The sequence below is a fragment of the Molothrus aeneus genome, chromosome 5, assembly GCF_037042795.1.
Source record: "Molothrus aeneus isolate 106 chromosome 5, BPBGC_Maene_1.0, whole genome shotgun sequence".
NCBI lineage: Eukaryota > Metazoa > Chordata > Aves > Passeriformes > Icteridae > Molothrus > Molothrus aeneus.
The window spans coordinates 36,830,649-36,843,673 of NC_089650.1; the positions used below are offsets into that span (position 1 = coordinate 36,830,649).

Below are 13,025 nucleotides of genomic sequence, written 5' to 3' on the forward strand. Positions count from 1 at the left end.
GAATAGTGGGTTACCCCACAGTCTTGTGAAAATATGCTTAATTTTGTTTAGATATATTTCAAACAATGGAAGAGTAACTTAATATAGCAACATTAATGTACAATTATGCCACTTGTGTTTTCATTAATTCCTTATGACATAAGCTATAAACCCCCATGTGAAAGACACCCTTCTACAGAGGCCTTTGCTCCCTTCCCACTGAAAAGTATTACTTCATTGATCTCTGATATATGAGAGCACAGAGAAGAACAGAAGTCTTTTTCAACACTGAAGTTCTTTCTGTTTCACCAACATGTGAATTGCTTTGATAAGACTTTTTTTTAAAAAAAACAGTTCATGCATTTACCAGTTTGCAATAGATACTTTCTTCGTAACACATCTCTACATATTTATTTTTATTATTTGATTCTGTAACATTTCCATGCAATAACATGCAAGAAAAATTTTTTTAAGTTTCAGTATCTACGAGACTTTTATAGCTTCTACTCATGCAAGATGGGATTTTCTTGTTTAACATAATTTCTGTAGGCTAACTTTGAGGCAATTCCAGGGATTTAACTTAATGCTTACCTTAACTAGCTAACACTCAAGTATCACTGGCTGGGCATTCACTGAAGCTACCATGTTGGGTCCTGTGCTGTTAAAGCCCCTTGGCATCAGTAATACCTGCTGTTTCCTAGCCCCTGGGAGATGCTTTCCAGACACAGAGCTTTTGTTTATAATGTCCTCCCCAGAAATGGGACCTGACTGGCAAGACTTAAGGATACTCTTGCTCCCTTAACTCCCAGATTCTACAATAACCCCAGCACAGCTACCCCATAGCTACAATCCTCAGGGTACCTTTACAGGCCTCTGTAGCTGCTCACTCACTGCTTGCTTTAGGTGGCAGTGACTACAGCAAAACCATCACATGCTAATACCAAATTCTTATTTCCTCCCACCCACCCTGCTCCTTTCCTTGCCCTTCCCCTATTCCCTCTGTCTTCTGGGAAAATTCCAACCCTGCAAAGCCCACACTGAGCTTGGAAAAGAAATAATTTTTTTTTCCATTTTTATTCTTGCCAGGTAAGACCAGTTTTGGTGCAAACAGCCTTCAGGGCTTTACCTTCCTGGGGCAGTCTGGCTCCATTTATTGTCTCCTCCACACAAGGAGCCTGACACAACTCACAATAACAGACAACACAAGGAGGCACACAGTTCTTAACATCAACTTGGACTTCATAAACCTTGGGCAATCCTATTTCCTATAGGATAATGCGATAAATTACTGTTAAAATATTGAGGAAATCTTAAGCAAGAATTATTGAAAGGAAATTTTACTTTCTGATATAAAGTTGCTATATTATGGTATTTTTTTCCTATTACAGGCAGTTGTCTAGAATGAAGGATTAAATATCAGCTAGCTAGGCTCTACTGCCACAAGCTTTATATTTTAGGAGCTCTATATTAATAGGAGCACTATTTAGGAGTGCATTTAAATATTTACCATATTTAAATCATTGTCTAAAGCAAAATAAACAGCTCGGTATCTGAAGAGTCACAGTCATCTTTTATTAATTTGACCCAACTCACACATACAAGCAAATTTATTTAAGGAAATTGCGCATGATCTTGCCAAACCGTAAACCATGTCCAGTAAACTGTATTTCCATTTTCTGACATATTATAAATTTCATGAAGCTTTGTTTTATTTACAATAAAAGCCATCTAAGAAAACAAAACACAGTAAGACTAATGTAGTCCAGAAATTAGCTTCAAAGTGACTTATGTTCATTTTGAATATTTAGTGTTTCCCTAGGATTTGCTTTGAAACATAGACGATTTATCAATTGCCTCACATGGAGCTGCCACAAGATGCTGATCATGAAATGTTAGTACTTCAGCTACCTATAGTGTTTGCAAGCAGATTTGGGATTATGGGATAAGATATCCTATACTAAGTAGCAGTGGTCGCTTTTTTTTTTTTTTTTTTTAATTTAACACTGGTAACATTCAAACTATTCATTTTAGCTGAGACAGGATAACAAAAGAAAAAGTTCACCAATATAAATCAGCTAACTCTTTTGAGTTGTGTTCATTAGTCTGTATACAAAATTCACACATTAGTTTATTCTAAAGTTCACTAAGTAAAAGCAATCTTCAACATTGAAAAAAAAAAAATTACTCACTTTCAGGGCATCCCCTTCATTGCCCTCCATTACTTCCAGAATAAGCGCAGCTAGTATGTTAAATCCTTGGCAATAGCCAACAGATTTATTCCACCTGGCATAAGCCAGCAAAACACGTTTTAATACCACTCGATCTTGCTCTGCCTCCTGGCCACAGTAAGAACTGCAGCCAGTTCGGTGAAGGTCCTTTAAAGGGAAAAAAAAAAAAAAAAAAAAAAAAAAAAGACAAGACAAGCAGAGAAAAGATGTGTATTTTCCGTCCCCTATTAGTTCTCTTTCCTGTCCCAGTTTTCCTTCCACCTCCACCCTCCCAGTACATACTCCCAAAGTTGATGAAAATGTTTCTTTTTTAATCTGTTAAATCTTTATCTTGCCCAAAAGAAATAGTTTCAGCAAGCTCTTAAGTAAACAAGTCCCCTAAAAGATATTTATAAGGCATTGCCACAGAAGATGTTAATAAATCTCTGGGTTTCAAACAGGCAAGGCACAACAGCTGCTTAATTGAACAAAAAAGAGCACCTGTTTTTATCAAAGTATAGAAGAACTAGTAGATAACTGACTTTTCCAAACACACAAGCCAGACACTGTCCTTGAAATTTAACTGATTTACAAGTGAAAGGCAAAATGTACAAAATGGCTGACTGCTTTAAATATTAAACATTAATCAGCTGAGAAATACAAATAGGCAAATGTGTTTCACTCCTGTAAAACAACTGAAGAATGCTCATTTGCTGTATTTTAAAATATGCTTTTACTCCCAGAAAACATTTGTGTTTATTTACAGAGAAGGAAAAAACCCACTTATGTTCCTTTGTCTTCATTAACTCCAGCCCTTTTTTGAAATCAAAAGAAAGAAAAAATGAAAGGACAAAAACCCAGAAATAGCATCTTTTTCCCAGCCAACACTAACCAGACTAGTGCAAAAGGAACAAAGAAGCCAAAAAAAAACCTTTAGTGGGCCAAAAGGAATTAAGATACATTTTTTGCTAAAGCAGTTGCAGAGATGAAAATAAATCCAAATTCAAATGTCAGTTTTTCATTTAAAAATTAAAAAAGAAATAACAAAGTAGCTGGCTACCTTTACTATCTGGATGCCCATAGAGTCATCATCAGGATTACTTCTTTCATTGAATGTGAAACGCATGGTTTTGTCCCAGTCAATGGCAATACTGTGTAAGTACTGATCAGCCAGGGTCAACCAAACCTAGAAATACGTACGGCAAAATTAATTATTTCTCTGATAAAATATCAAGTTTCAATATATATTGTTAGATGAACCTTATCAGCTTCACCCATACGTGATCTGCTGTTAGATTTGAAATATGCAGAAGAGGATTTTAGCCACAACAATTTTTTGCACAATTAAATTAATACCTTGCTCCCTAAGACAGAAAGGAAGAAAATGGCCAGCATTAAACATCCAGATCTGCGGGCTGCTTCCAAAGATGCAAGTCAGCTGTCAGTGAATTCACAGGAGCCCTCCAAAATGGAAACACAAGGCAAGGACCCTCTGTCAGTTCAGACCTTCTATCCTCATAACCAACAAAGAGTTTGATAAAAGGATAACGCTGCTGCTGGCTTTCCTCAAACTCAACCATGGATACGTCTCCTGGAAACTCCCAAAAGAAATCTAGCAGTGTTGGTGCTTCTCTTTATCAGAAGTCTCTTCTGATGAGTTTGCAGAACAAACAGCATCTAGTATTCACCACTTGGGATTGATCTGAAAGCATGATTTGGATCAAAGCAACTTACTCTTACAAGAGGTCTTCCTAAACTGTTGGTGCTACAGGAGTTCTGAAACAAACACATTCATGACTTTTAAAGCCTAATAATTGCCAGAACAGATTTATGCATGTGTATCCAAGACAAAGGCTGGACCTTTATTAAAAATTTGAAAACTTCCTGAACCATGAAAGGCACATGACAGACCATACAATGACAACAAGTAACAATAAAGGACCTTTTTTTCAGGAAACTGAAAGAAATCATGAAAGCAAACTGGTCAAGTTTTATATCAGCCATTAATTCACTCAAGTGAGAAAAGCAATGTAGACACTTCCCACAGATTTAAACACTGAGATAGCTGCATGATGAAGGAATTTATAGACAGCTCACAGAATCTCATGTTTTCTGCATTTAAATGTCTCTTTCTACACTTTTGTGAAGCGACTCATGTGGAGGAATGCCACTGTTCTGCCTCCCAACAGCCTCAGCACTGCTGACACCCTACTGATGTTGTTTGACTGGATTCTTTATCTCTGCCAGCCCACATGCCACAACAATAATGCAGATGTCAACCTGCTCCTTTTGTTGACAGCAAAGGAGGCAATCTGCCACCACAAAGACTGCCACCACAAAATACTTCCTCTATTTTGGTATCTACCTTAAAATCATTGTGAACCGGGGAATGGCAGTAAAAAGATCTCTTTTCATCACTACTTCTTTGGTTAGCATCATGTGAGCAAACACAGAGATGGGCAGAGTGAAAAGGAAAGAGATCTGAGCTGCATGATGTGGCAGAGCACACACAGGTCTGCTGATTACACAGAACTTGGAGGAGTGGCTGATAAGCCCAAGGACACCTTGACAGGACGGAAAAATGGTCTGACAAGAACGTCATTCAGGTCAACAAGGAGAAGAGCAATATCCTGTCTCTGGGGAGAAACAATCCCAAGCACCAATCAATATATGTTGGGGACACCCAGTTGCAAAGTACCTCTGCTATGCATGAAGGCTGAGAGAGCTGGGACCATTCAGAATGGAGAAAAGGTAGCTTTGGGGAAATCCAACCAGTGTGTATAAACACCTGAAAGGAGGGTGCAAGGAGGAGGAAGTCAGGCTCTTGTCATCTGTACCAGTGACTGGACTGGAGATAATAGGCACAAACAGAAACACAGGAGGTTCTCCTCAAACATCAAGAAACACATTTTCACTGTGAGGGCAACTGAGCACTGTCAAAGATTTCCCAGAGAGGTTGTGGAATCTCTGTCCTTGGAGATATTCAGTAGTCACCAGGACACAGTCCTTGGCAACCAGCTGTAGGTGGCCCTGCTTGGGCAGAGGGGTTGGACCAGATGACTTCCAGAGGTCCCACCCAAACTCAGCCCTTCTGAGATTCTGTGACCCCTGCCACTCATGTACCACAGAAAAGTGTCTGAGACACTTTCTGGAGTGTGAGAAAAGAATATTTCAGGAAAGAAAAAAGGCTGTTAGATGGGTATAAGGATTCATTGAAACTGTAGATTAAAAATAAATTCATCGTGGTGTGAGGAAAACAATGCCACAAAGTCTTCTCTTCCTTCTCCCCTGATTTGTAAAGACGTAGAGTTCAGTTTGGAAAGACAGTAAAAACAGGAAAAAGAAATTAAGCTGATACATCAGAAATATGTGGAACTATATTATTTTTATATAATTTATAATTCATATAATATATAAAATTATATTTAATCATTATAATTACACAATTATAATTTATAATTTCTACATTATAACTATTATATATTACACATGGAACTACCTATTTTATAAATCTTTAAAAATATTATTTTTATTAAAACTGTGGTTTTAAAGCTGAGATTGAGTGACTCAGTTTTTAAGAAAAAATTAATAGACATGCCCCTTTTTATACTAGGGGACTTCAAATGTTGAAGAATGCAATAAAATAAGTGTGGCAAAATCCCAATGGACCCTTTTCTACAACACTCAGTGCAATTTCCCATTAATGCTGCACTCTGCCATTCTACATCACTCCTGACTTTGAACTTCCCTAATTTTGGTAATCTGTCTTTTCCCCAACAACTGTTTCTATGAGCATTCTTGTCAGCATTAACCATCTATCAACTTCACCTTCGTAAGTGTAACATCCTACACTGCAGATATGTTCTCCTTTCAGTTTTCTTCAGCTGTGGGGGCAATTTCACCAGTGCAATTTCTTGAGACTGACAGTATGAGGCAATAACATCTGCACCAGAATAAGTTACCTAAGCCTCAAGCAGAAAGAACCCAACTGTTGAAAACATCATATTTACCTGTCTCCTCAGCCTTTCCATCTGCCCTGTGAGGCTGTCACTGAATAATGAAAACAAGGAAAAATCCCCAGTACAACTTAAAAGGTCCAAATATTCGTTACAAAACCCACTAACAGATAACATTGATGTAATTCACCTCCCCTGAGAAACCTACAGGCAATATGGCCCACAAGGCATGGAGGTCTACCTACCTTTCTCCTCCATTCCTTTGGGATGCCTGTGGGCAGTCTGGCCACTGCTTTGAGGGCATCATGCCACTAAAAGAAAAAGCATCCCAAAATGTAAAATATCCATCATTAGTTTAACGCTACAGCATAGTAACATTTGCTACCTTGCAGACATGCACATTCATTTCATTTTACTGCACACATGTCAGAGTTTAACTGCTTAATCCACTCACAGGGAAGATACAGATTAATTACTTGACGATTTGACTAAAGTATAATATTCTAGGACACAAGGATTTAGGAAATATCTGAGCAAACAATGAAAGCCTATTCCATTTTCTGAATATGAATGAAACAGCTCTTGATGCAATTGCAAATAATATGCTGATATTATGATGACAAATGCACTTTGAACTAGCGCAAGCACCTTGATTGCAGAGAACCCACTCCTTCACAAACTCAAGAAAAAAAATAAATCAAATTACCTGCTGAAAACCATTTTGACCTAAAGATGGCTCAAGAGTGAATTTTAATTTTGTATCAACCCCTAGAAAGAAAAAAAAAAAAAGCTCATTATTTCATTTAGCTCAGAAGACAAAAAGAAGCCAAAAAGCCCCAAACACAAAAATCCCACAGTTGAAACAAGAACACAAAATTTTATCTTCCTATTTTAATAACTACATTTCAACCTGTTTTGGCAAATTTTATCTTCACAGTGGATTCCAGGAACATGTTAAGAAGTACACAGACAAAATGTTTTTAAAATGCAGTAATGTTCTCTTTAATGATGTAGTCTGGCACAACTCATTTCACTAATATTCATATAGTTCACTGGTCTACACACTATACTAGTACACTGCAAACTGTTATATACATCCACAGAAAAATACAGATGCACAGACAGTTTCTTTTCATCTATGCCAGCTTCTTGACATTAAGTCAATCAAAACTAATTCATAAGTTTGGTGTGTGAAAATTATTTTACTGTTAAGAATATTTTTTTTTTCAAATTCCTCAGACCATAACACACATTTGGTTAGTACTGTTATTTAAGCTTAGATTTTATTTTGGCCATATGAGCAAACTATTTTACTTGTTATGAAGAAGGCCTAGTAATTGTTCATACAATATTACATAAAATACCAGAATCTCAAGTGGATCCCAACATGGCACTGGAGTATGATCAACATGATCAACAATAAAATGTTTAATTTGCTTTCCATCCCACAGTTTGAATGTGCAATTCCTTGATCCTTCAAATGCCGCTGTCCAGAACTCAGGTGCTGAACACAGCATCAGATCACATCCCCTCCCTCCCACTGGCTGGCATGAAGGATGAAGCCCTCTTTTATTTTCCTTCCACAATTTAACACAATGCTATTGTTCCATATTTACAATTATGTTATGCATAGCTTCTTATCTTTCCAGAATATGAAGCCAAACAGTTTTAACATAGAAATATATATATATATATATACATACACACATATATATACATACACACAGAAAACCCAAACTGATTATAATCCTGCAAGGTTTTAAGTATTTAATATCCATGCTAAGCAACTCACCAGTAATACCCAGTTCTTTGGAGGTCTAAACCTACAAGTGTGACAGAAAACCCAACTGTAGTGGCATTTGCTATTTATGGAATGTAAAATGCCTTTGAGCATTTGCATACTGAAGTGGTAAGTAATTTTAAAGCCTTACTACCTGATAATTATATTCTTAAAGACAAAGCCTTTTTCTCCATGGCTTTTTTTTTCTTTGTTGGGGTTGAGTGAATAGAAACAAAGAAAAAAATGACACAAACTCCAGCACTGTTTAAAATTTTAGCATTTTAGAATTGCATCACTGTGACCTGGGGATTAGTGCCCTTGTTTCCCTGCTTCAGATCTAAAAGACATGCTTGTCAGACCTAGAAAAATAAAGACTTCTAACCATAATAGATATGTCTTAAAAAAACATGGAAGGATTAATAGCTATTCCTGGAAGTAACTGTTTATTAGTATTCCTTCCCATGGCGCAATGGCACTCGGCAGGGGCTCCTAATAGATAAATTTTTTCATAATAATTCAAAGCAATGTAACAATGGCAGCAACCTAAGATTAAATTGTATCACGTTTGCTGAAATTGGAAAATGTGAACTTCATTCTCAGGCAAAAAAAAGTAAGTAATGTAAAACCCTAATACATACAAAAATACATCATGACTGAGAACTCCTTTTGTTAAAGTAACAGATGCTGACACATTATCTAACACTACCTTGCCGCAAAGAACCAATAGCCTTCCAAAATAACCATATATTCATTTCAACCCAGCAGCCAAATAGTAATTACTCACAGTTTTCTAAGACTTAAAAGATCCCAGTAACAACTTTTCTGTCTGTTTTAGAATCTTACTAAGAAAGACACAAGCAGATACTTCCAGGTCTTCAAAAGATCAAGTACAGCAAGATAAAAGCTCAGAGCAAGGAAAAATCTATCTATAGTTACATGAGTATCATGACCAGGGAGCTCACACTACAGTCAAAGTACATATCCCTCCTGAGACTGAAATGAGACCCTTCAAATGAGACCCTTGATTAAATGAGACTGAAACGAGATCATCCATCTACTAAAGTTAATTAAATCACAGCAAACAATTAAGACAGGTGTGAATATTACTGTAAATGAGAATTACATCACATGGTAACACCAGACTATGCAACACACTCTCTTCAGCATGGTGAGGAACTGCTTGGTCAGGCCATGCATGACAACCTCTTGTAAAAGCTACAGAATCTGTGTCCCTTTATTTGTTCTCCATTAGAAGTACTTTCCAAATCAAATTATGTGACAGTTTTAGGGGAGTGGAGGGGAAGAACCATGGGGAATGAACCCCAGAGCATATACAAATTGTTCCTCATTCCCATCCATTTTCAAGAATTTATATTTCCTAAAATCAAAAAATTACAACATTGCTTAATAAAAAATACAGCAAGTAAGCATGTAAAAAAAAAGCTGCAACCATACAGAGAGAGCAAAGAAGGTAACCAGCAAAATGGGAGCAGCATCTCTTTGCCCGTTACTTACTTCTGGCACAAGAATCATCTTGCTACATGGTACCTTCTGCATTCTGCTCAAGGAATTTGTCCCTGAGCTTCAGAGCTTCAAGGAAAATGCCTATCCCTAACTCAGCTTCTCTTGGTTTCCTAATCCTTCCTTTCTCCATCAATCCCCTTTTTTATTCAGTTGTCTCCTCTCCATAAACTAACTTAGATTCCCCAATAGTTTCTTCCCCCTCAGTACCCCATACCCATAGAACACTACTGCATGTCTGCACCTATTTTCACTGGATTTTCCCATTTCTAACAATCCTCCATCTCTGGGTCACATTCCTCTCCCTTACAAAAACACATGCTTTTTGCAAAAAAAATACCCCTTCAGGCCTTAAGAGAACTTTTCTTCCCAGCTCCTCAGCAGGGACAGCCTGGCCTAGATGCACCACTCATAGGGCAGTATATTTTACTTTAAGTGTTGTCAGTACAACTCAGTCCTTTCACATCAAATCAGCCAGGCTATAGTGTCATTTGACATACTAAATATCACCTCCAGTTCATACACTTTCAACTTATTCTTCATGCCTGAGAAGCATATAAACTCATAAGAGCAGGAATATGCTGGGAACACTCTGGAATTATTAGCTCCATGAATACAAGGACACACAAAGGTACATGCTTGACAACAAATTTCTGAAAGGTAGGGGAATGCCAAAATAAGCTCTGCTCAATGCCCTTCCAAGCCTGTCACCAGAAACCACTGGAGAAAAGTTATATAAAAAATAAAAGAATTTAAAATGAGGACCCTCCCCCCCCCCCAACCACAGTCCTTTCCTGTGTAAAATACACAATAACTCCTGACAAGAAAAGGCTGTAAGAGGGAAGATTATATCCCTAGGATTCCCAAACCCTAGCAGTCTTCCTCGGCATAACCAAAATGTAGCACAGAACCACACAAAGAGACACAAGAGAAGAGAAAAATAACGGCAGCCAAGTACCTGGGTGACAAAATCAAATTCCCAGTGCACCCCCAGCAACATTAAACAAAAGAATAGGGAAAAATCTGGGATTTTTTTCAGAAATATCAAACCAGAAGAAAGTTAGGAAGATGATGTGTTTTGATGCATGTTAGTGAGCTATACAGGTGTAGCTTTAAACTTGCAAAGTAGCACTATAGGTTCTCAGCTGTACTTCACAGCTGTTGAAACCTCTCCCACAGAATGCAAATAAATATTTTATCAAAAATAAACAAGGAAAAAGGCCTAAAGCAGATTTGTGTGCAGCAGGTGCCCATGCTCAAGGAAAGAGAAGTGTCAACGTAAACTATCACCTTATGCTGCTTGCTGTTTCAGGAAGATTCTTAGCCTTTCAATTTATCTCCAAAAGTAACATTCTGAGTAACATTGAATGAAACCACTTCCACCAGGAGTCAGAGCTCACTGAGATGTATCAAAGCACATCTAAAACCTCCAGTCTAGAAAAACTTCACAATACAGACAGCTAACAAAGACATTAAGTAAATCTGAAGAATATTTCATCCAGCTTATTTTTAAAGGGTTCATTAGCTGTCCCATCTCTACCACTCTATGAAAATATATATCCTGAACAGTGTCATTGTCTTTATCTACATGTGAACAATATGGAAACCCCAAACCAGGGGGATTTTTAGGACTGTGGCATTCATAGTTACACCCAATCACATCCCCTGGTCTTTGTGTGAGTGTAAATACATGAATGTCATTATCCAGATAACGTCATTACCTGGGATAATAGCAGGCTACTGTTGGAGCAGGGGTCTTTGAGAATTACAATTCAGGAAATCTCCTTGAAAACAGCAATCCCATAAATCTACCAAAATGTATCTGAGACCTTATTAATAACAGCTTCTGAAACCCATCTCAAACACAGAGGCAGTGAGCATTGTGTGCTTGATGCACACACAGCTAGTACAAAGGGAAACTGATCTTTATTTCCATGTAGTGCTCTATGTTTCAGTGGATCTCTGGCTTGCACGCTTTTTAAATGCCTAAAATTAGGCAACAGATCCACAACGTTTTAGCTACAAGTGACAGTTCTAACACGGTAAATTGAATTTAAATTTCTTGATATTTCATTTTTTAAAAAAATCCAAAATTTTGATGGCAGGCAACTAGAATCTAGCACTCACTTATGATCACCCATCTGTGCTTCTGTTGAGAGCCCCCCTCCCTGGAGTAAACACACGTCGTTTGCTGACCATCCAGTTCTTAAAAGATTTTGAGACTGAAGCAGGCTAGAAAACATAGCTGCAGAGCTGATGCCTTCCCCTTGGTATAGGCATGGTTGCAAATTTAGACAACACCCTACCGCAGACAAAGGCTGGGCGGGAGGAGGGGTCTCCGGCAGGTCAAGAGGTAGCAGGTTTATCAGGAAAGGTCTGGGGAGGCTGCGAGGAGACTTCGGGGAGGGACGCACAAAGCTGAGTCGCCGAGCCCGGGGGAGAGGAGAAGGAGGGAGAAAGGCACTGGGGACAGACGACACAAAAGCGCTGCGAGGCGGCGACGCCGGGCGGGAGGAGTAAGGAAAGGACCAGGAGATCGGGAGAGCGTAGCCGGGATCGCGGGCCGGCCGGGACACGAGCAGGAGCAGTCCCCCGGGCCAGGGGCAGCGCGCTGCCTCCCCGCAGGGCCCCGCCGAGCCCGGCCTCCCGCCGGGGCCCGGCCCCGCTCCCCGCCGGGGCCGCCTCGCAGCCGCCGCGGTGCCTCGGCCGCTCCCCAGCCCGGGGCCACCTCGCAGGCCCCGCTCCGAGCCCCAGGCCGGCGCAGCCCGGGCGGGAGCCCCGCGCTCCGGACTCGCCGCCGGCCCCAGGCCGCGACCGCGGCGCCCCGCGCCGGCCGGGCCCCGCCGGGGCTGCCGCAGCGGCGGCCGGAGAGGCGCATCTGCCGCGGGCCGGGGCCGCCCCCGGGCGCTGCCCCCCGCGCCTACCCGCGGCCCTCATCGCCCGCCGGCCGCCTCCTCCTCTCCGAGCCGACCCCGAGGCCCCGGCAGCTCCCCCCGCCCCGCTAAGCCGCTTACGGGGCGGCATCGGCAGCCTCGGCCGGCCGGAGCGGGTACCTGGCTCCAAGGTGCACAGCAGGCGCGGCGCGGTCCGGGAAATGCAGCTGCGCTTCTTGAGCACATTGCTGAGGATGGTGCCCACGCCGCCGCCCGAGCTCTGCCGCTTCAGGCATCGCCCCCCGCGCCGCAGCGAGCCCGTGAGCCGGTCCTGCCGCATGCTGCCCGGGGCAAGCCCTAGGGCGGCGGGCTGGGGGGCATGGCGTGCGGGGACCCGCACTGCAGACAGCCAAGTGCCAGTGCCGGAGAGAAGAGGGAGGACAAGGAGAGGAGAAAGACAAAAAGGGGAAAGGGAAAAAAAAAAAAAAAAAAAAAAGAAAGCTGTTCCCGCCCACAACCCTAGCATCACTGCCTGAATAAACCAGCAGCCTCTCCTCCTCCTCCTCCTCCAGCACCACCTGGAATGCAGCGGGCGAGGGGAGCAGCAACTCCGGTTAGAAATAAAGGGAGCCCCCGGGGCAGTGGTGGGGCTCAGCTGTGCCAAAGGGCTTCGGGACAGCTGCATAAGCCCCGGGCAATGCGGACACGG

The 13,025-nt window shown here is 41.0% G+C and overlaps 1 protein-coding gene across 3 annotated transcripts in view; it reads right to left on the bottom strand.

Annotated features, from left to right (window-relative positions):
• The window catches only part of TBC1D30 (TBC1 domain family member 30), a 30,077-nt gene extending 17,384 nt beyond the window's left edge, over window positions 1–12,693 (bottom strand). The window contains exons 1-5 of one of the 3 annotated variants that reach the window (XM_066550145.1): window positions 12,497–12,693; window positions 6,849–6,910; window positions 6,388–6,453; window positions 3,247–3,372; window positions 2,169–2,354 (exon numbers count right to left, since the gene is read on the bottom strand). In XM_066550145.1, the coding sequence (XP_066406242.1) occupies window positions 2,169–2,354; window positions 3,247–3,372; window positions 6,388–6,453; window positions 6,849–6,910; window positions 12,497–12,656 (600 nt within the window). In that variant the 5' untranslated portion in view covers window positions 12,657–12,693. The remainder of the gene's footprint in view (window positions 1–2,168; window positions 2,355–3,246; window positions 3,373–6,387; window positions 6,454–6,848; window positions 6,911–12,496) is intronic. The other 2 variants (XM_066550144.1, XM_066550146.1) reach the window with 2 other exon arrangements.
• Between the last annotated feature and the right edge of the window lie 332 nt (window positions 12,694–13,025).